The sequence below is a fragment of the Ursus maritimus genome, unplaced genomic scaffold (assembly GCF_017311325.1).
Source record: "Ursus maritimus isolate PB19 unplaced genomic scaffold, ASM1731132v1 scaffold_11, whole genome shotgun sequence".
NCBI lineage: Eukaryota > Metazoa > Chordata > Mammalia > Carnivora > Ursidae > Ursus > Ursus maritimus.
The window spans coordinates 15439735-15463646 of NW_024423453.1; the positions used below are offsets into that span (position 1 = coordinate 15439735).

Here is a 23912-nt window from a genome sequence, read left to right on the forward strand (position 1 = left end):
AGATGCTTTCTCTCCATGTTCCTCGACCTGCTAAACCTCGTGCAAAACTCCCGCTCGGCCCTCCCTCCCGCAGATATCGCTCATCTCTTTACCCGTCGTGTCTTGGGCCTCTGCTGCGGCGCCGGAACGCGCGGGTTCCCGGCCTTCAGTACCGCCAGCCCGGCCCGGGTCCGGGGCTGCTGGGCGGGCGCCGCCTTCTCGGGGTTGATGTTCTCCTGGTCCTCTTGGAGCGCCGTATGCGGCAATGTTAGCAGCGACGAGCCCGCCTCGCGGGCCGCAGGCCCGGGCTCGGAGCTGCCCAACATCACTGCTCCCGGGGTCGCGGCGGGATCAGCCTACGGCGCCAAGCAGCGTGTCCTCCGTCCCGCCGACCCCGCCGAGAAACGCTCCAGCCGTAGCCAGCCGCCACAGCCCGGGCCAGCCTGCTCGCTCGGGATCGCGCAGTTCCGAAGAGGTTGCGAAAGGCTTGGGCAGGAACCGCCGGGCTTGGAGGGCTAAAGACGCCCCCGAGGTGTAGTTAGCAGCCCGCCGGAGCGGCGGCTGTTCGTGCAGTTCAAGTATCCCGCGACTATTGAAATGGGCCAATGGGAAGGGCCGACGCCCGTGACGCCACTGGAGGCGACACGGTCGCAGGCGAACGAAGGCGGCCGCGAAGGCCACGGAGCAGGGGCGGAGAAACGCCGAACCGCGGCGGGAGGAAAAACGCCTGCGCCGGCCGAAGAGGCGGGGCCTGAGTTTCCCGAGACTTTAAACTGGGGCACTAGGTGATCCCTGGGTTCTGGGAAAGGGCTGTCTCCAGGCTAAACGGAGTAAAACTTCAGCAATTGTTAGTGGGCCGCCTCAGCCTAACGTGAGCCCTGGGACCTTCAGCTGGCTTGACTGGTTTCCAAAGCTCTAAGATCTGACCCAGCCCCTAATTGGCCTGGTAGTCTTGCTCCAGTTATTCAAGGTTTCCGATTCTCAGTTTTCTTATCTATTAATTAGGAGTAAAAATATCTACATGTCATATGGTTGTCATGATTATATAATGTGCCTAAATCATCAACACGCTGCTCGCGTAGTAACTGGTACTCAAATGGCGGACTATAATGTCATCTTACCATTTAGGGGGTTCTTCAGTCATGCCTTTGAATTTACCTAATGAAGATGCAATTAGGGAAGGTGCCACCTTGAACCACTGTGGAGATACATATATATATAAAACAAAAGTAATGTACTATAAGAAATTCAACTAGACAGTCACTGATTTTGAGGCATTTTTCCCCAAGCTGTGGCAGCCAACAAAAAGCACCCAGCGAAATTCTAGTGACCTAGATACAACTATTTGTTCCATTTGTTCCATTTAGCAATGAAGGTTGTTTAAATATAATAACAATATGACCTTATTAAAATAAAACTCTCAGTGATATGTGCCTTTAACAAATTTTCAAATTTAATATACAAGGCTTGCATATAATAAATATCATGGTATATCATTAAGAAACATTCTTGTTTTCTGACAAATTCATGAATGTGCCCTTCTTGTGCCCTTACATAATTATATAATGTTTATACCATTTTAAAGCAACCTTTAAATACAACATTTCCCTGAATATGAAACAACATGAATTAAGATTAATGAATAAAACTTCTGTAGCTTTAAAGTCTTATTTCCCTCCATATGTGATAAAACAGAAATCAGTGGATACTAGTACAGGAAAATCTAAGAAGCCATCACTATTTCTGCACTATTCATATGTAGTACACTTGCACAGTCTACTGGTTACAGAACAGCAAGTGAAGATCGCTTCAATCTGGGCAAGCTCTGCTCATTTCCCTGGCCACAATTTATAGCACTGAACCAACTCAAGCATTTCACAAACTGAACACGGGTCACGAAACATTACCTAGCAAGAGTGAAAGCAATTGCGAATCAGTTTCAACTCCTAGAAAAAGTAATTGATAAGTTATTTCCCCTGGTTAACAACACGTATATATAGTAACCAGGACACAAACCAGGCACCAGAACGTGGAATCTGGTCCCAGCTTTACAGAATACTAACAGCATGTCCTCTTAATCACTTAACCTCACAGAGAATCTGTTTTCTTATATGACTTGACAAAATAACAATATATATTGTGAAGATCAGATGAAGTAATTAATGTAAACACATTCTGAAAACTGTAAAGCAGTTTATACATATGTGTATAGCTTGTTAAATAATTGAATATATTTTTATTTCCAAATATTTCTCAATTTAAAAGTTAAAACATCCACTTGGAAAAATTCATGAAAACTCCTTACAATCATTCCACTTGTTTTAAAATAAAAATTCTCTTTATTTTTAAAAAGCTCATTTCTCAAAATAGAAGCATTACTAAAAGAAGTCACATCTTAAATATTTTTAGACAATATTAAAAAGCATTTGAAATAAAAGTCTGTACAGTTAGCTTGTGCCATAATTGTGTTTTAACATTTCATTTAAAAAGACTTCTTTGGAACTTCACCTTGTTTATATTTCATGCAGCATCAAAGAAAGCAATCAATGCATTTTGGTCATAACTGTCCAGGATCTCCAGTAAAAGAGGTACTTTGGTTTTTACATTGGTGCCTTTGAACTTGAACTTATCTATGAAAAGATCAGTGATCATTCCTGTAAAGAAAAATGTTAATTTCCTGTCATTGATTAGTTCTAATTAATAACACAGTACTTAATGAAAGTGAGTGATTATTTGAGAATCTATTTCTAAGCACTTATCACTGCATTATTTAATATACAAACCTAAAGGTACTGATACTTTTTTTTAAAGATTTTATTTATTTATTTGAGAGAGACAGAGCACAGAGGGAGAGGGAGAGTGTGAGGAAGTAGACTCCCCTCAGTGAGCAGGGAGCCCAATGCAGGGCTGGATCCCAGGATCCTGAGATCATGACCTGAGCCAAAGACTGATGCTGAACTGACAGCCACCCAAGCACTCCAGGTACTGATACTTTACAAAAATATTTATTTGGGGGGATTTTAAGGCAGGTTTCAAAACATTAATCATTTGGCTAATAATCCTCTTAATAATTGGTTAAAAGTTACTAAATTCAGACAACTAACTGCTGACCAGTTCTGAATTGCTATTAGTGTAAATAATATCACAACAAGGGGTTTATTTTTCCCACCAAGCTAACCATTTTGACCGTGTAGACAGATTCTGTTCTTTTGCGGCGCCTGAGTGGCTCAGTCTTTAAGCATCTATCTGCCTTCGGCCCAGGGCCTGATCCCAGGGTCCTGGAATCGAGCCCCGCATCGGGCTCCCTGCTCCGCTGGGAAGCCTGCTTCTTCCTCTCCCACTCTCCCTGCTTGTGTTCCCTCTCTCGCTGGCTGTTTCTCTGTCAAATAAATAAATAAAATCTTAAAAAAAAAAAAAATCTGTTCTTTTTTCTTTTTTTTTAAAAAGATTTTATTTATTTGAGAGTGAGCATGAGTTGGGGGGGGGGAGGCGGGGAGAGGGAGAAGCAGACTTCCCGCTGAGCAGGGAGCCCCACTCAGGGCTTGATCTCAGGACCCCAGGATCATGACCTGAGCTGAAGGCAGACACGTGAACGACTGAGCCACCCAGGTGCCCCGAAAGAGTCTGTTCTTAAGTTCCATTTGAATTAAAATATTCCATCAATATGTTGACCATTCTTGGGACTTATCCAAGACATGTTTCAGAATTTTTCATATTTTAGAGAGATAATAAAAGAGATATACCATATATGGCATAATATCCAAGGGGAATGAGTGGCAGCATCTGATAATAAAACATAATAGTGTTTCTGCAACAAAATATATGGATGAATATTTCACACTAAGTGGAATAAAAATGTCTATAAATAACCTCATGTCAGTTTAAGTGACGTTTTATCATTAAATTATTAATTCAGATCAAGTCAAATTTGCTGCCAAATGATTTATGTTTTAGTTTTCAAAGCTTTCTAGATTTTGGAACTGGTGATAATAGAAAACCACCCATCTTCAAGTTATTATAAGGATAAAAGATCATGTGTTTGTCATACAGTAAATATTAAGATATTAGATATTATTGTTATAGTTTGTGAGCAAGTCCCTGGGATAAAATAAATTCATTAGGCAGGCTCAAAGATCAGTGTGGACTGATGATACCAACTGACTTTACAGAAGATTTGGCATACTGCAAAAAGCAAACATTTTGGGGTAAGGAAGTTCTAATGCAGCTTTGCTACTACCTATGTGACAACAAATTCTTAGTGTCAGATTTCAGTTGAAAAAATGTGAAAAATGAAGATAACACCATCTACTTTGCAGAGTAGATTAAATACTATATTTTTATTTGGTTTTCACACACACTAATAGTTTATATTAACTAGCTATAGACAAATGCTATTTCTTAAATAGCTGATTAATGAAGATGTTATAAAGAAATAGGAAATAAATAAGCTTAGCTTATATAAAGATCACAAAAAAAAATGTTTTCCTTAAGCTGTTCCATCCTTCCTCTTTCTCTCCCTTCCTGCATATCTCCCTCTTGCTCTCGATGTTTTTCAAGATAATTCGTGAAACACCCAACTTGTCACCACCAAAGCAAAACAAGTTTTGCTGTAAATTCACAGCACATATATATCCTTTATTATATTTTACCTAAAAAAATATTAAATGCTGCCTTTTGATATTTCACAACATCAACAGAACCTGAAAATTATTTCTGTGAAATATGACCTACATTTTATTGGTTCACTGGTTACATTCATTTCACACCAGGTTTCTTCATATACAGAGATTAATTTACTGCATTACACTTATTTCACTTAATTTTCACTTTCATTTTTTCTAGATTCTTTAAAAATTTGTCAGATGGAGAGAGCACAAGCAGGGGGAGTGGCAGGCAGAGGGAAAAGCAGGCTCCCTGCTGAGCAAGAAGCCCGATGTGGACTCGATCCTAGGACTCTGGGATCATGACCTGATCCGAAGGCACATGCTTAACTGACTGAGCCACCCAGGCATCCCTTTCCTTTCATTTTTTCAAGTAAAAATATTAAATATTAAAACAAATTTGACAAAATAAATATTCGATGCAATAAATTGTTTGTCACTGGTTCATGACTGTTGTAATCTTTGCTTATCTTTCTGCCTAGCTTCTCTCACATGATCTTTCAAATAGCCAGTAGAAAATGAAATATGGCAAGGTTTTCTAGAATAGTCCACTAACCGTACAGTCTTTCAAGATGTGCAGGTTGCTTTTTGTATTCTTCTTGTAGGTGATCTGCCTCTTCTAGAATACAGCGATATTCTGGTATCAGAAAGTTTGTATTTCCCTCATGAACCTGCAATTCCTTATTTAAAATTAATAACAGAAGGACTTTAATATTCAAAATCCAATCCAGTATAACTTTAAGTCTTTACAATTTTAGAAATCCCATCACAATAAAGTAATGATCATGAGTCCATGAAATGTATACTTACTTTTAAAGCATCAATTAATTGCACTTTCTTAGCCAAAAGCAACTGGTATTCCAGCTTTGGGTGGATTAGCTTTAAAGTGTGTTTGACTGATACTTCATTTATCTCTAGAAGAAGGTGAGTCAGGCACAATTAGCTAAGTTACTTTGACCAGAAACATTCTTATTGTAACAACAACCAAAAAACAATACCCCAGAAAGAATGATTTATTTTTCTTCTTCTTCTTCTTCTTTTTTTTTTTTTTACCGTATGATATGTTGAGGTTAATTTTCCTTTTGGTAGCTTCTTTAGAGAGCACATCTTTTAGGATGGATATAGTAGAAATGTTGTCAGATTTAAAAACTCCTTCTCCTTTTCTATAAAATTAATATATTTTTAAAAGAACAGCATTAGAAGAAAATACATAGAGTACATAGGTCCAGTAAATACACATTTTGTGACTAGTACCTGGTGTTTAGAATTCATTTGATTTTAGATCTCTTTATATACATATCTCATTATTAATATAAAACATACTTAAATGTGTAACCTTTTATATAAATTCAAGTTCTGAAGATAATTGTGAAACTAAACAAAAGATGTTAGATATATGCCTCCTAAACATGACAATTTATATAAATCCTTCATTAAAGCATCTTTTTTTTCTTCACTTTCACTAATTTCCAACAGCTAACTCCATAGGTATATAAAATGTATTTAGAATTGCTTATTTACATATAAGTATGTTTTTCTTTGATGTAATCACATAAATTACAACATGACTACATTTTTCATTCTCAAAAGAAAGCTGACATTAAGCCTAAGAATGACAGCTTTTGTTCTTCCGTGCCCATCATCCATTGCCCCTTCTTATGGACACAGGACCTTCGTCTTCTTCATAGAACCACTTCTTCTTTCTATTACCCTTCTCAATCCATATACAGTTGACCCTTGAACAATGTGGAGATTGGGGTGCCGAACCCCTGCAGTAAAAAATCCACATATAACTTTTGACTCCCCAAAAACTAGTAATAGCCTACTATTGACCAGAAGCCTTACCAATAATATAAACAGTCGATCAACACATATTTTGTACATGTATTATATACTACATTCTTACAGTAAAGTTAGAGAAAAGAAAATGTTATTAAGAAAATCATAAGATGGGGTGCCTGGATGGCTCAGATGGTTAAGTATTTGCCTTCGGCTCAGGTCATGATCTCCAGGCCCTGGGATCGAGCCCCATGTCAGGCTCCCAGCTCAGCAGGGAGTCTGCGTCTCCCTCTCCCTCTCCCTCTGCCTCTCCCCTTGCTTCTGCTCTCTGTCTCTCTTTCTCAAATGAATACATTTTAAAATCTTTAAAAAAAAAAAAAAGAAAGAAAATCATAAGAGAAAATACATTTACAGTACTGTATTTTTTTAAAAATCTACATATAAATGATCCCATGCAGTTTACACCTGTGTTTACGGGTCAACTGTAGTTTCACTGGCACTGGCCTCAACCCCATTTGTGGGACTTTAAGAGGAAGCATTTAGCAGTGTATATTCCATCCTCCTGACCACAGTGATTCACAGCTCTACAATGACACTCAATCCTGGGACTTTTATTGGAACTAGTGGGAAACAGAGGGTCTATGAGAGCTGAAAAGATAGAAAACTGGACAGAACTGCTGATGGCCACCATGGCACTTAACAGGAAAGCCTAAAAAGATAAGAAAGGAGCGGAAATGGAAAGGAATAGTCTTATTTTTTTAGATTTTTTAATTTAAATTCAATTAATTAACCTATATTATTTGTTTCAGGGGTACAGGTCTGTTATTTATCAGTCTTATATAATATTTAGTGTTCATTACAATACATACCGTCCCCAATGTCCATCACCCATTACCCCATCCCCCATCTCCCTCCCCTCCAGCAACCCTCAGTTTGTTTCCTATGATTAAGAGTCTCTTATGGTTTGTCTCCCTCTCTGGTTTCGTCTTGTTTTATTGTGGAAAGGGATAGTTTTTTTTTTAAAGATTTTATTTATTTATTTGACAGATATAGAGACAGCCAGCGAGAGAGGGAACACAAGCAGGGGGAGTGGGAGAGGAAGAAGCAGGCTCATAGCAGAGGAGCCTGATGTGGGGCTCCATCCCACAACGCCGGGATCACGCCCTGAGCCGAAGGCAGACGCTTAACCGCTGTGCTACCCAGGCGCCCCGGAAAGGGATAGTCTTGAAGACATTAGTTAAGCCAGTGATCCAGTTGTGCCTGAGGCAGATTACTACTGGACTTTTAAATTATATGAGCTGATAAATTCCTTTTATTCAGTATGCTGGTCTGCTTCCATTTGGTTCCTTTTTTATGATAACCAAACATTTCCTAACTAATATATATACCATCTTTCATGTATTAAATGATATCTTTTTATTTGGTTTTCATACACACTAATAGTTTATATTAACTAGCTGTAGACAAATGCTAATTCTTTTTTTCTAGGAAGATGAATCATATATAATATCTTGATTCCAATTATGTCTTAGAAATCATGGTATTTTCATTATCTTTAATTTTAACTGACGATATTTAATATTAAATACACAGTACCTAGCACTGTGGAATGATTCACATGGTTTATCTTCTTTTAATATCACAACTCAATGTAGTGCTATTATTTCCATCCCTCAGAAAATAAAACTGAAGCTCAGAGAGTTAAATAGTCCAGATAGGACAAATAGCAGGTAAGTCACAGAACCATGATTTAAACCCAAGTATGTCTGCCTCCAAAGCACACTTTCTCCATATATATGTATTTTATTCAGGCACCCTAAAAACAATTATTAAGCACCACTACGTTCAAAGCCATGCAGTAGGTACTTGGAGGAAACATACAAATTAATTAAGAAATTGACTCTGCCCATGAGGAGCTTAAAGTCTAATTTGAAGAGAGACGCTTACATAAAAATTACTATATACTCGGAACAAATAACAATAAAAAACCTAAGACAGTTAAGAACAGAAAAGAGAATCAAGGAAGGCTTCAAAATATAGCTATTGAGTTGAGCCATGGAGGATAAGTAGAGTTTTGACTGTTTTTTTTTAAGGCATTTTATTTAAGGCATTCATTTTTTTTTTAAGATTTTTAAAAATTTATTTATGAGAGAGAGCACAAGCAGGGGGAGCGGCAGATGGAGGGAGAACTCGATCCCAGGACCCTGAGATCATGACCTGAGCCAAAGGCAACGCTTAATTAACTGAGCTACCCAGGCATCCCTAGAGTTTTGATTGTTAAGGAAAGAATATTTAAAGACACAGAATCGGAAAGAGCAAAGGTATGCTATTATAATTATACAGAATATGCCAGGGGCATGTTGAATTGATTGCTATGACTAAAGTATGAGGTTTACTATTGATGAAGGATAGTTGGAAGGCAGGTAGGGACAAGGGCCCCCACCTCCAAGAGGAAACCACCCTTAAAAGGATTTTACACCACCCTGGAAGGAACCCTCCACCCTTTCCCTTATGATAGGTGACAAAAACCTGATTGGACGACAGGCACAGTGAGGATTAATCAGATAAACAACCTGTCTCAACAAGCCCATTTAAAAACCCCTAGACTTAGAAACTCTGGTGGCAACTTCTTGGATCCGCTGCCTCCTTGGGGTCTTCGTACTACCGCTTTGCTATCCCTCAATAAACTTTGCTTTGTTTCCCACCACTCTTGGTCTGGTCTACCTCTTCATTTTTCGAAGCAGCATGACCAAGAATGGCAGGCACTGACAGAGAAAAAAATCCTGCAACATTTATGGGAGCTCGTCTGGGGTCTCCACCATCATTAAGGATAACTAACTGTGAGTAGTGGGCAGCAAGTCTCTCTCTATCCCCTTCCCCCCATTTTGTTTGTTGAAACAATGGGCACCCGTCAGCCATGTAAGAGCGATTAGTGTGGCTGCCATTCTCAAGTCTTGGGTGACAGGCTCTCTGGGCTCCTTTCTGATTGATCCCCCTAATAGAAGTTGGGAATGTCGGTTTGGTAAGGACTCAGAACTCCTTTTGGGGCAGATCACTGGATGTGAGGGACCTAGGGAAAACCTAGCAGCAGTTTAAGGGCCTGATCAAGGCTACCCTTTGGATACCCAAAGACTCTCAGAGGGACCTAGTTTCTTACTTGCCCATCCAGGCATCCAGAGAGAAACCCCTCTACTACTCTATCTCAGCTGATTCCTCCCCTAAGGAATGAGTGGGAAAGCCCAGGTGGGTCCCCTGGATATTCCCTTGTGAGTGGTTCAGGTGGCCTCCAAGGGATCTCACTCTGTTCCCTGTTAGGGTGAGAAACAGTCTCCTGTTTCTGACTCCTCCTGTCCTGGGGATTGCTAGGACACCCCGCAGACTAGCTATACCCGCTATGTGAAGGAATGGCCAGGCAAGGCAAATGAACTAAGATCTAAGGGATCTCCCAACCTTTCAGTTCTGTTGGGCTTATTCCAGGTGGACTTCCCATCCCCAGGTGCCCAATTCTACTAAAAGATGATTAGGTGGCTATGCCAGACAGAAGAACTCTACTAAAAAGAAGTCTAGTGTATCCACTGACTTCTAAGGGAGACTTAAGGGTAGGGAAACCAGGGTCACTCTCTGGAGGTAGGACCAAGCCTGGGTAAGTGCAACTACTCCCCATACCTCGCAGAGAGGACAGTGGCTCTGGCTGTCAGTCGCCTGAGTAGCTAGAGCCACATATCAAGATGAGGAGGACCTGAGGTGCGGGATGCCTTTTCCTCTCTTCCCAAGTCTCCCTGGTCAACTATAAGAAACTGAGGTAAGGGATGCCTTTTCTTCTCTTCTTGTAGATGGATAATTCCTGGACCAAGACCCTTACTCCTTTAAAGTCCCTTCCTGGCATTATAGGCTATAGGAAGAGTATCAGACTCATAAATAGCTCAATATCATTTACTTGGATGCCATCTTAGGTTTAACTGGGCAGAGGCAACTCATTTTCTTTTGTTCTAGGGCATGGCCACAATACAAGTTGGAGGATGAGACATAGCCACCTCATGAGGGACAAAGCCTTCCAGGTTTTAACTGGGAAAAAGGCGTCTCTTTTTCTTCTGATCTCAGCAATGTAGGATTGATCCCAGCCTCCTGGCTGCTCTCTTCTGCAACGCCCCACCCCTGGGGGGTGGGGGTGGGGTGGGAAGGAACAAAGGTATACCAAGTCCACATCAAAAGTAGACAGACAAATAGAGTCCACAGGGGAATCTCTACCCTTGGCTCTACCCTTCCTAAGGTGAGATCAGGTCCCCTTACCTGTCCCACCCTATCCTGGAACTCCTGTGGGTGCTGGAGGGATTTACACTCTAGAAGAACAGGTAGTGCTCAAAGGAGGACCAAGGGGAAGTACAACTATAAGACCTGAGACAAAGGGGGACCTCAAAGTTTTTCAAACTTGGGTGTAATGCTTTTGTTAAGTCAGACCCTCTGCAAAGCATAAAAATATCAGGTTCTGGCCACTGCTGAAAGATAAGGGGATCAAAGGCCAGGTTAAGTTTCCAACTGGAGCCCAGGCTGTACCTCCTCAAGACCCAGCTGGGATCCTCTCAAGACCCCAATTAGGATCCTAACTATCCCCTTGGAAACTGGTATCACCATATCACTTACAAACCTGCATCATAGAGGGACTGAGCAGTACATGGGGGCTTCTTCCTCATTTCTGGGGTTAATGGCTATAATTGGAGCCAACTGTGGTTAGTCTACCTCAGGACCGAGACTTTGACAAATATCCCCAAACTGAAACTCCCTTTGTTTTGGGGAAATTCCCTGTCTTCTCCGGCCTGACACGGACTGCGTATTTCCACTTTGGTGGAAAAAACATGGCGTCTGCTCCTCTGTTGAGCTGACGAGGTTTAGAGCAGGGAACAATTCTACCTAGGTTTGCTGAATGTCAAATAAGCTCATGTTAAAATGGTGGTTAATCTTGTCTATCTCAAAGTTTTCATGGGTAGTTGTTAAGAAAGTTTTGCTTGGATGATAAATAGGATTACATCTAGGTCTTTTCCTAATAGGACAGAGCGCTAAAGCATTGATTACTGGACATAGGTTTTGAACAGAGTCAAACCCTGGTACCCAATGGGGCCTAACAACAATCTCTCTGTGAACCCAGAGAGGACCTCAAACTAGTCTTGAAGCGACCTGACACAGATATTGTTACTCTCCCTACATCCTCTCTCTCTCACAGAACCTCTGGCTGTATTCGGTCTTGCTTGTACAGTACAAAGCACTGTACTTGTGCTTTGGGTCTTGCCTCTTAAACGCCCTAACCAGCTTTATAAGAAGCCTCACATAGAGGTCAAACCAGATATCTGCAGTGGACCCCTTGATAGATCGGGATGAGAGGAACCCTGACTGCCACTCCATCCAACATCTCTGACCAGCACGAAGTACCATCTTTTTCTCTAAAAGAAGTTAGGGTTACCTCTTCAGAGGGGGGAATGATGGGTAGTTGGAAAGTAGGCAGGCAGGGACAAGCTGCCCCCCCCAAGAAAAAACCACCCTTAAAAGGATTTCACACCACCCTGGGAGGAGCCCTCTACCCTTTCCCATATGATAGGTGACCTGATCGGATGACAGGTGCAGTGAGGGTGAATCAAATTGAAACAGCCTGTCTCAACAAGCCCATTAAAAAACCCCTAGACTTAGAAACTCTGGTGGCAACCCTCCTGGATCCCCTCCCTCCTTGGGAGCTTTTGTATAATCACTTTGCTATCACTCATTAATCTTTGCTTTGTTTCCCACCACTCCTGGTCTGGTCTACCTCTTCATTTTTCGAAGCAGCGTGACCAAAAACTGCGGACACTGAAGAAGGAGAAAAAAATCCCGTAATACTGTGGTACTTGAAAACAGGAGTCATTATTACAGGTTTAGACACATGTAAGATCCCCTGAAGGGTTTCAAGTAAAACAAGTATAACTGATGCAAAAAACCAGTTATATTTCTGGAGACTTCTTGATCTCAAAACCTAGACAAATAAGAAGTCCACTCCTCTCCAAAACAAAATAAAAACAAAAATCCCCCCAAAAGGTCAAATAAACAAAAACCTACAGATATGAGAAAGAGAATGCAAACACCTTAAAGAAGTAAGAGGGCAACCCTCTCGGGTCCCCTCCCTCTTTGGGAGCTTTGTACTATAGCTCAATAAACTTTAATTTGCTGCCCACAAAAAACACCCAAAACAGGGCGCCTGGGTGCTCAGTTGGTTAAGCATCTGCCTTCGGCTCAGGTGATGATCCCAGCGTCCTGGTTTCAAGCCCCACATCGGGCTCCCTGCTCAGTGGGGAGTCTGCCTCCCTCTGCCCCCTCTCCACTACCCCCCCCACCCATGGTCTCGCAGGCACCCTCTCTCTCTCAAATTAAAAAAAAAAAATGTACAAGTTCAAAGAGCAGACAGAAAAATTAGCCTTACCCAAGAAGCAGGTCATTTCACATTCAGAGACAGGAACAAAGGAGAAGGAAAATTTAGCCTCTACTCTATTCAGAAACAGAAATTATGGAAGCCTATGGGAAATTAGTGAGTAGTGACAGTGAAGGGGCAGGAGTGCAACTAGGAGCTTAAGAAGAGTGTAGAAGAATATGACCTTCACCTTTTAACATGATAGGTTCAAAAGCCTGTATGTTCTAAACTCTCAAGTTCTGTGCCATTTCCTATTTTTGCATAAAGAAATTCAACTGGAATTTTTATTAGAATTAGGATAAATGTTTGAAAATTTTGGGAAAGACTGCCATGTTTACAAAGTCTTCCTATTGATGACTGTAGAATATATTACTCCATTTAATCAAGTCTTTTATCTCAATAAATTTTGAGGTTTTCTTCATGTAAGTTCTGCATATTTCTAATGGATATTCCTACAGATTTTTATATGGATATTGTTATTATTGCTACTCTGAAAGGATCTTTTCAAATAATTTTTTTCTAACTGGTTATTGTTGGGAATAGGAAATATCTTTCATACTCATCTTTATTCACTCATTTTTTAAGCTCATTAATTTTACTTGTTTTTCAATAGATTCTCTTGAAGAGTACATGTTTTCAATCTCATTATTTTCAAGTTATTCTTACCTTAAAACAAATGAAAAATTAGAAGCTCCATATATTAAAAAACACTTGTGAACCAATAATAAGTTTTATTTACCTGTAGGTACTTTCAAGTTGTGTATCCAGGAAGGTGTTCTGAAAGTAAAATGTCACACATTCTCCTGCTGGAGGTTTTTCAGGAACTTCAGGCAGGCAAAAAACCACCCAGGAGTGAACTTCAGCAAAACTGAACTGGCCCGTTAAAGTCAGTGTATTCATGGGTCTGTAATTTAATAGTGGAGGTACACATTTGTGTGTGGGAATACATGGAGGTAATTTATGTACACAACACACATGAACAAACAGAATTCTGCAATAGTGGTTAAACAAATATAAAAGTATCCATTTAATTTCCCTCAGATTAATATTAACCACCAGATAACTAAAAATTTTCAATTTCATGGAAAAAAAGAATGCTTATCTATATCTGTGCTTTTAATAGTCAACTAAGTAGCACAACAGCTTTACAAGTAAAATTCAGTTTATTCAGGTAGACTTAATTTTTTAAAAGTTCACGTATATAAACTACAAAACGTACTTAAGAATTTCCTGAGGGAAAGAATCAGTATAATGTTAAGGTAAAGAATTGGGCTTTCAAGTAAAATAGACATGGACTTAAAACCCTGCTCCATTATTTACTAGCTGTTTACTAACTCTGAGCCTTTGGGCAAGTTAGAGAAAAATATCTGCTATCTTGCAGGGATATAGAATAAAGAAAGTGAAAAACTACCAACAGGAGGATGCTTATGTTGGAATGGAAGTCAGAAATAAGGGACTATCCAACCAATTGCTTTACCAGTATTCCCTGAGGTGAAATAGAAAGGAAATATAATGTTTGAGGCTACTACTATAAGATCCTATTCACAGAGAAACTCAAATACTAAATCGTATTTATTCATCATAGGTGTTTGGGAGAGAGAACTATTACTCTACTGATATCAGAATGGTAATATATGAGAAAGATAGGGAAGTGCAACTCAAACCAATCTTTAAAAGACAAATCTTATATTAAAAATATGAATCCATACTGCTTAAATATTTAATTTTTAAAATGTATAAATAGCTACCAGAATTTATAGTATAAAAATGAAAAGCAAGTTTATTTACATCATGTAATATCCTAAAAAATCAATTCCTTCCTCCTTTGTCCTACCTGTCATGATCAATAAAGTGAGTTCTTTGATGGAGTGAAAGGGGTTTGATAAGGTACTGGAGAGCCTGACAGGTTTTAGGTTGAATCCTCGGAGTCACATACGCTTGAAGTGTGCCATACTGGCCTTCAATTGAACGAATCTGATTATACACAAAAGAGAAAATAAAAATATCTAGCAGTATAACACGTTATCTTTAAAATGTTCAACACAAGTAATCAAGTAATTAGACCTTAATCTCTTCTGTAATATTGTGAAGTAAATAATGGCGTTCTATTAAACAACTACTTTTTACCTAGAGTAAAGGAAAATTTTAAAAGATTTTGGCAGTCAAAAGCAAACTTAATCTATCTATAAAAGTGAGCCCCACCACATACATTTAGGTGATTTGTCTATACTTAGCAGTGCTATGCGGTTCCAAAAAACATACATTCTCACGTACTACTCACCACATCTAAAAACACAGGTGTATAATATATTTCATAAGATTCACATAAAAAATGGTTAAAATTTAGACATTTTTGTTGAGAGGATAAGTGAGTTTTTAAATAACTAGGATTTAAATGGAATACTTCATTTCTCATGAGGGTATTACAGCATATAGTTATTGTTATAAAAATCTATTGACAGAGCGGCCCCTGGGTGGCTCAGTTGGTTAAGTGTCTGCCTTCGGCTCAGGTCATGATCTCAGGGTCCTGGGATTGAGCCCCGTGTTGGGTTCCCTGCCCAGCGGGGAGTCTGCTTCTCCCCCTGTCCCTCCCATCGCTCTATTCTCTTTCTCTCTAAAATATAATTAAAAAAAAAAAAAAACAACTATTGACAGAAAAAATGTTACCAAGAACTTAATTCTTGATTTTCTATGAAAATAGAGAAGTATACACCATCTAATTATTATGTATTTGGATTAGGATATTCTTTTGAGTTATTTTAAATATACCTGGTTGAACATTCTGAGAATTCAAAACACTTAACAGAAAGTGAAAAACTACACTTAACAGAAAATAATAATTCATTAAACTGTGAAGAATTAATGTTAGAGGAGTTGGAAAGTTGTCCAGTTTCTCCCTCCTGGCCCACTTTCCGTTCCAGTCAGTTCAAACTCAAGAGATGGATTGTAGTACCTCTTTTATTACAATGGTAGCTTCTCTAACCTAGCTGATATTTTAACTCAGACTTTTCTTAGCATGTTGTTGGTGGGTGGGGGAGGAATCAATGTTTTACCTAAACGGGAAACATAAATAAAAGTTTAAAGCAAGGTTTTTTGCAAGTGTTACACTGCAAATATTGCTCTAAATGGAAAGAGAGGAAAGATAAAAAGATAAAAAATAAAAATACAGACAGGAAATAAAAAATACATCTGACACAGCTATATTTCAGGGTTTCTTTTTAAAAGGTAAGTTTACACTGGCACATAATTTTTTCCAGAACAAAAAGTCATACTGCTTTGATTATATAACAATTTATATTTATTATTAAAAAAATATAAATAAAGAAAAATTAGGACAAACATATAAGTCACCTAAAATCCTACCATCCAGAGGTGATCATTATTGCTATTTTGGTAGTCATGCCTTCATACAGTTCTCTATGCAGATGTACAAAAACAAAAGTATAATTTCATATGAATAAATTTATATCATAGACATCTTTTGTTTTTATTTCTAATAAACAGTTTTTTCCCTTATCCTTGCCTCTCCTAATGCCATCACCTCCTACCCACTCCCATCCCACCCATGCTTTCCCCCTACTGCATAACCTATCATACCAGACAAGTGTGTTTCTTTTCATACCTTTCTTACACATATAGGAATTTTATCCACATTTTGTTTTTCATGGAATTGACTCCATGTTAACAGGAATAAATCAATGAATTCTTTATTGCAGCTGTGCTATATTCCATGGAATGTATAAAGAGCTATTTATTCAAGCATTCAATTATTAAATGTTCATTTTGTTTCCACTTTTCTAACTCTACAAACAACGCTGCAGTTAATTAAATACATATTTGTGTGTATAATACTGTGACTTTATTGCTATAAAAGATTCCTCCAAATGGGACTATTGCCTATTTTTCCAAAGTGGCTGTAACAGTTTTTATTTTCTTCAGCTATGACTGAGAGTGTCATTTTTCTCAACCCTGCCATCTGGTGATGTTGCTTTCTAAAATTTTTGCCAATCTGTTATACCAGAAAATGTTTTTTGTTTATTTTAATTTGAATTTCCCTAATAATAAGGTAGAACATTTTCTTTTAATATTTGTTAGCTATTTTGACTCCTTGTATGAATTGTCTATACATATTCTTGGCCTATTTTCCTTACTGGGTAGTCTTTTTTTTTTTTTTTTTAAATAAGAAGTTATAGACAGTCTTTGTATTTTATTGATATTCACCCATTACCTAGAAGACAACTAAATTTCCTTCTTTTTAAAAATAACTAGGTACTTAACTCATCTGAATTTATTTTTTATTTATGGCATTAAGATAAGAATCCACTTAATTTTCTTCCAGATCGATGCCAATTGTGTCAACACCAATTTTTAAATAGAAATAATTATTTAATAGTATTTTTCCCTACATAAAAATGACATTTGTTAAATTTCCGTAAATGTGTAGTGGGCTCTATTACTAGACTATTCTGTTGTACTGCCTATTTATTTAGGCCTTATAAATACCCTACATTATCTTTATTATAGTAGTTTTATGGATGTTTTACCATATGGCAAAATAAGTTCCACCTTTTTCTTCTTTTTCAGTTTTCTCGCATCTATTATTGCATCCAATTTTTAAAAAACACAGCTTTTTAATATTTTTAGGCTTACTTCCCAATTTAATGGCACAGTCTTGTTCAATGGAAATGTAATTTAAAATGCTAAATTAAGTTACATAAAATATGTTTAAGTATATTCCTTTAGAAATAAATTTATTCCAGTTTTCAATTTTTCTTTCAAAATACACAAAAGGGAACTTATGCAGACTAAAATAAATTGTTTAGAAAAAAACTCTACATTTAACTGGAATTTCCTTAGCTAGATGTGAAAAAGTTATTATGTAGCATCTCTCTTGAAAAAAACAGGCTTTGAGTCTCTGAACATCAGCAACACTATGTAAAGAGTTATAGTCCTTAATATTTAGATCATAAATGTATCAAAAATAATCTTTTAAAAAAACTTCACACAAATTAAATAACTAAAATAGATTTGTGTGCTACAATCAGTATTTAATTATAAAAAAGATCATATTACTAAATTGCTAAAGAAAATATTAAAAGATATTCTCTAGAATAGATGGTAATAAATGATATTATTGGAAATCTGGGTGGTAGGAAATAAAGGGAAAATGCTCAGATACTTCAATAACCAAATTATGGACCATGACTGGATCAAACAAACTGTAAAAACAAAAATCAGTGAAATCTAAATACTAAATATTTGATGATACTAAGGAATTATTGTTAATTTTCTGTAGGTGTGATTATAGTATTGTGGTTATGTTTTAACAAATAGTTCTTATCTTTTGGACATACGTACTGAAATATTTACAAATGAAATTACAAAATATCTTGTATTTGCTTCAAAATAATTTGGAATGGACAGTGACAGTATAAATAAGAATGTCATGAGTTGATGGGTGCTGAAGCTGAAGTCATTGTTTGAAACTTTCCATGACAGAGAATTAGAAAAAAAAAATTCCACCTAGAGCAAATTCAGGATGTACAATTTTAGAGAAGCCAACAGCAGAGATAATGGTTGCGGCTGAGTTAAAACCTAACTGGTCATCCAGAAGTCATTACTCTAAAATGACTCATTTCAGGGAGAAAATATACGGAGAAATTATATCATATGTTGCAAGATATACCAAGGGGAAGAAAACTTCAAGCTTTCAATTAAAGGTAATTTCAAATGCTTTTACCTTGAGTTCCAGCCTTGTGGTATTTGCCTGGCACCGATAAGTAGCGAGAAGAAAGTTGTCATTTGACTGGGAAGAATTCAAAGTTAAGGAAAAAGGATGAATTCACGTTTTTTAATAATAAAAACATCATCAAAAATAATAATGGTTACCATCTACTAAGCACATATCATTTGGGTGACACTGTGATAAGTGCTTTTTTTATTCTTGCAAACAACCGTATGTGAAGTTTCACTAAGTGAGTTTTAACAGACAAATACATTGCAGCATTAGAGGTTAGGAAAATTTCCCAAAAGCTAGTAAGTAATGAAATTGGAATCCAAATTCGTATCTTTTAAGACTCTAAAGCTCATGCTCTTTCCATCCTGAGCTTCTACAATAACATTTAAATATTAATTGTCCTAAAAATTTAACTGACAGCACACACTCCTAATGTTTATATTAAAAGACAAAAACATCAGTGTTTGGGGTTGACTGTCTTTGACTTTCACAAATACTTATAGAGGACTAAGAAATATCTCCTCTCTGTATTTCCAGCAAATAGCACAGAGCCTGGGATGATACTGTAAGCATTCAATACATGTTTGTTGAACTAAATTGGAGATGTTACTTCAAATATTATAACTTCCTGAAACTGAATATTAAACTATTAAAAACAGAGAAATATATCTGTGTGCAGGAATTGCAAAAACAAAGCAACATGAAATATTTAGTATGAAATTTTCAGGTACTGCTATTTTCCTCTTTTTAATAAATAACTGAAAAAATAAAAAAGATGCTAATATCAAAAAGAAAATTTGACCATTTTAATTTCAAATCATTTAAATTTAGTAAACACAGAATATCAGTCAACCTAAAAATAAATACACTTTCGCGTGATTAAAAACAAATGCTATATACTTAAGTATTTATGGATAAGACGATAAAGATTAAAAATACTAGGATTAGGCTTGGGATAGGACAGGGAGAAGAGCATAAAACAAGACTAGTCATACGTTGAAGTTATTGATGAGCACATGATATTATACTATCATCTCTACTTCTGTATATACCTGAAATCTCCATAACAAGGCTTTTTTAAAGCCATTATTCTAGAAAATGGGCTTTAAATTAGTATAAAATACTCATTTCAAAGAATCCTGCAATGATGTAAATAAAATAGGTTAATCTTTCACAGCAACTAAGAAATCAAAATTTTAAGATCACTTCATTTTTTAAATGAAAATAAAAATGTAGGCCCCAATCTTTCATGCTTTATTCTCAAACAGGGATGACAAACAATACATTATATAATACAGCTGTTATAAAAATCTCTTATCAAAAAAAGCTTTACGATAAAATTATATTGAAAACTATTCCCTAATACAGCCATCAACTTTGTTCTTCATCTGCTCTTTTTATTCCTCCCTTTTTTATGTGTATAACTACCTGCCAACTCTAGTCCCCATCTCCTGCTCTGGCTTGCCTTCTTCAATGCAACTACTCCAGACCTTTACCCTCGCTTCTCTTCAGGAGCCACACTTAGCTCTGAGAATGCTAGGCAGCTAGTACTAAGCAAAAAGAAGTGATATAGTAAGCATAGCCAACCAAAAGCTCATCCAAGGTACTTTGCACATGGGAAGTACTCAACAAATGTCTATTAGATAAAGGTTAAGCAAGATTCAAAAAGCCCAGAAAAGGTGAAAAAGAATAGGCAGAAGGAACAGACCATGTTCAAATGTAGGATGTGTGAAACTATATAGGTTTTCAAGAAATTTTAAGAACTTCAGCTTGGCAGAAATAATGTGCATGGGAGGGAAGATAGCAGCTGGTAAGAGATAAGCTAGAGATATAATCAAGAGCTGAATCATAGAAAGTTGTTATGCCACAATAAGAAATCTAGACTTATATGCAACAGGGAATAAGGAATCTTTAAAATGTTTTGAGAGAAGAGATGACACAGAGATGTTTATAATTTAGGAAGACCTCTCTGGTGGCAGTGTACAGTAGAGCCTAGAGGTGAGAGGCAATACTGGAGGCAGAAATACTGGTAGACAAGTAGTTCAAGCAAACATGATAAGGGCCTGGAAAGTTACCAGTGGAAGTGGAAATGAAGGGGCGCCCAGGTGGCTCAGTCCATTAAGAGTCTGCCTTTGGCTCCGGTCATTATCTTGGGGTCCTGGGATAGAGTCCTGCATTGTCGGGCTCTCTGCTCAGTAGGGAGTCAGCTTCTCCCTTTCCCTCTATCCCTCTTCTCACTTGTGCTCTCTGTCTCCCAAATAAATAAATAAAATCTTAAACAAAAATAAAAATAAAATTAAAAAAATAAAGAAGTAAAAATGAAGCAGAGTAGAGATGTAAGAGCCAAGGACATAGAACTGGCAGAAACTAGTGACTAACTGGATTTAACAGATCAGAGAAAGTAAGGAATCCAGGACAACACCCCAGTTTTCTGGATTATCCAAAAACAGGGAAAAAAGAGCAGAAGCAGATTTTGAGGGAAAGGTTATAAAAGAGAGATTGAAGAAGAAACATAAAACCCTAGTAGCATTTATAGACTTTATTCAAAATGGCATAATAGAAAGGAAAGCGTCTGAAAAATTCTTTATACTTTCTACTCACCTCAGAATCACAGCTGCTAAAGCTGACAACAGCCGAATTTTTATCCACATCAAGTAAGTCTATTGGAACATCGCTCTACAGTCAATATTTAAAAAAAAATGGTTCAGATGGAAAACTAAAAATTTTCACAAAACATTATTTTCTCTTAAAAATTTTATTTATTTAAGAAAGAGGGAGAGAGAGCATGAGAGCGGGGTGAGAGACAGAGGGAGAGGGAAAAGCAGGCTCCCCGCTGAGCAAGGAGCCCTATGCGGAACTCGATCCCAGGACCCCAGGATCATGACCTGAGCCGAAGGCAGACACTTAACCAACGGAACCACTTAGGCACCCAACAAAACATTATTTTCTGTAAGGGTTCTCTTTAGTTCTAGTTCATGGTCATCTTTAAATCTAAGCATGTGAATTCTCTTAATTTATATTTGATAACATGTACTTCTAGGAAATAAATGCAATAAAGAATAAATGCTATATTACAATGACTTATTTTTTTTCTAATTTTATCAGGGATCACAGACTCATCTCTCACCACCCTCCTTAAAGTATAATCTTCCTAATAAGGCCATTCTGATTATATCAGTTCATTTTTATCAATTTTATTTTCACCTGTAACACAGAAAGGAGATCATTTTTGATCTCCTCTGGAGAGGCAGTTTCTAGGACACTGCTGCTGCAATCAGTTCCATGTAAATGAGTTGTTTAATGCAGCCCTTGAGCTAGCATTACTTAAGACAGATTTCAGCCTTTACTTTTTAATAATCTGATCTGTCCCCCACATCTTTTTAAACCTTGTCTTCTTCCTCATCTTTATTCTTTTCTCATTTTCTGATGGATTTTCTATCTTTTGCTTGTTTTCCATTCATCCTACTATCATCCTTTTCTATTCTCTGAATATCATCCAATTTAAAGAAAAACTAATTAAATATATTGTTGAATGGTGTTGTATTTTATTATCCCTAAATTCTACCCTTTGTCATTATCCACTTTGTCTAATGACCTACCTAGAAACTGGTAGCTAATGAGCAAGCTGTACTGTAAGCTACCATTTTAGAAGCTTAAAAAAAGATTCTAATAAGGGCATTAAATACTGCAGTTTTTTATCACATCTCTTAAAATTCTCTTAAAGGTCATCCAAAGAACAAAACCCTTAACGTTCTTTTTGATGTTTCCTGAAACTTAAGTTCATCAGTCTTTTGCTGGATACTTACAGGATAAATAAAAAGTAAAGATATAATTTAGGTAATCTATGAGCAACTGATTTTCTAATGGAAGATTAAGATAAGCCTTTAAAATTATCTAAACTAAACGCAATGCTTAAACGATAAACACTTAAAGGGGCGCCTGGGTGGCTCAGTTGGTTAAGCATCTGCCTTCGGCTCAGGTCATGATCCCAGGGTTCTGGGATGGAGCCCACCCAGCATTGGGCTCCCTGCTCAGTGGGGAGTCTGCTTCTCCCTCTCCCTCTGCCTGCCCCTCCTCCCATTTGTGCTCTCCCTTTCTCTCCCTCTCTCTTTCTCAAATAAAATCTTGAAAAAAAAAAGGTAAACACTTAAAATTACTGTCTAAAATTAAGTGTTCAATAATAATTACTGCATATGACTGGTCTGCAAAATCCAATCACAAAACAAATAAATTAGAAATTTTGCTTACCTGTATTAAGACATTATCTATTGCTGTCTGCACCTCTAAGATGAGACTGTAGCTGGCATCATCTTTATTTAATGTAAACTTATCATTTATGCTAACTGAAGGTACTGCTGATTTTGCTTTGCTTGACTGAGAAGACTGTTGATATTTCTCTCTTTCCTGTAGTACCTTATACTGCAGCTGTTCCAGCTCAACCCTAGAGGAAAATACATACAACTCTGTCACCTATAAGTATACACATTTGAAGTCCTTAGAATGATGACAAGAATTTGAGACATTAACTTCTGCAAAATTTAGTAATAAAAAAAACAACCACACACTTCATGAAATGAAAAAAAAAGTAAACAAAAAGTCCAAAATTACCTTAAAGAAGAAATTTTATTCTGCATCTCCTGATTAATTTTCAGTTCTTCTCCTGGTCCACTTTCCTTATGTATAGGCTCTGTTGTCAGACCTGTAACCCAGCCTGTAGAGATGAAATTACAATCATGCACCATTAAGTGCTGCTAGTGTTAAAAGAAACCCCAATTATATATGCCCCTTTGTCCACCAACAGCAACCTCATTTAGTCCTAGGACTTATTCTCCTTCAAAAAACAAAGCAAAACAAAAACAAAAGAAATCAAGCTGGAAAATATTCAAACCATAAAAAAATTACTTAAGCATTTTGTGATACTATTTTTATTTTGCCTGAAACACTATAATACTATGATTAAAGAAATCTTTCACTTCTTGTAGTTTTAGTTTTCGAGTATGGAATAAGTTAACACATTCTAGCAAATACCTGATGAATTAAAACAGTCTTTCAAAAATCATTGTCATGGAAAGTTAAACACTCATATTGGCTATTTTGAGAATGCAAAAATGACAAACTCAAAAGCAAGGAAATTTTTGTAAGAAATGTACACAATAACAAAACATAAACTAAATTTCAGTAAATACTTCTTTTTAAACTAAAGAATATCATTTAATTTTCAAAATACTAGAGCATGCTAAGTACTCTTAACAAGTATTATTCAAATATTAACTGTTTTATAAATCATTACACCCATTCCTTCCCTCATTTTTTTTTTTTTAAAGAT

The 23912-nt window shown here is 37.1% G+C and overlaps 2 protein-coding genes across 2 annotated transcripts in view; both read right to left on the bottom strand.

The window, feature by feature from the left end:
• The window catches only part of CCNA2 (cyclin A2), a 6211-nt gene extending 5659 nt beyond the window's left edge, over window positions 1-552 (bottom strand). Inside the window, exon 1 of the mRNA XM_008689483.2 lies at window positions 93-552. Within this exon, the coding sequence (XP_008687705.2) occupies window positions 93-305 (213 nt within the window). The 5' untranslated portion in view covers window positions 306-552. The remainder of the gene's footprint in view (window positions 1-92) is intronic.
• Window positions 553-1419: 867 nt separating this feature from the next.
• BBS7 (Bardet-Biedl syndrome 7) overlaps window positions 1420-23912 on the bottom strand; it is a 39951-nt gene continuing 17458 nt past the window's right edge. Inside the window, exons 10-19 of the mRNA XM_040626285.1 lie at window positions 23195-23297; window positions 22835-23027; window positions 21188-21262; window positions 18590-18655; window positions 14684-14823; window positions 13589-13753; window positions 5694-5803; window positions 5451-5554; window positions 5197-5320; window positions 1420-2633 (exon numbers count right to left, since the gene is read on the bottom strand). Coding sequence (XP_040482219.1) covers window positions 2500-2633; window positions 5197-5320; window positions 5451-5554; window positions 5694-5803; window positions 13589-13753; window positions 14684-14823; window positions 18590-18655; window positions 21188-21262; window positions 22835-23027; window positions 23195-23297 — 1214 coding nt within the window. The 3' untranslated portion in view covers window positions 1420-2499. The remainder of the gene's footprint in view (window positions 2634-5196; window positions 5321-5450; window positions 5555-5693; window positions 5804-13588; window positions 13754-14683; window positions 14824-18589; window positions 18656-21187; window positions 21263-22834; window positions 23028-23194; window positions 23298-23912) is intronic.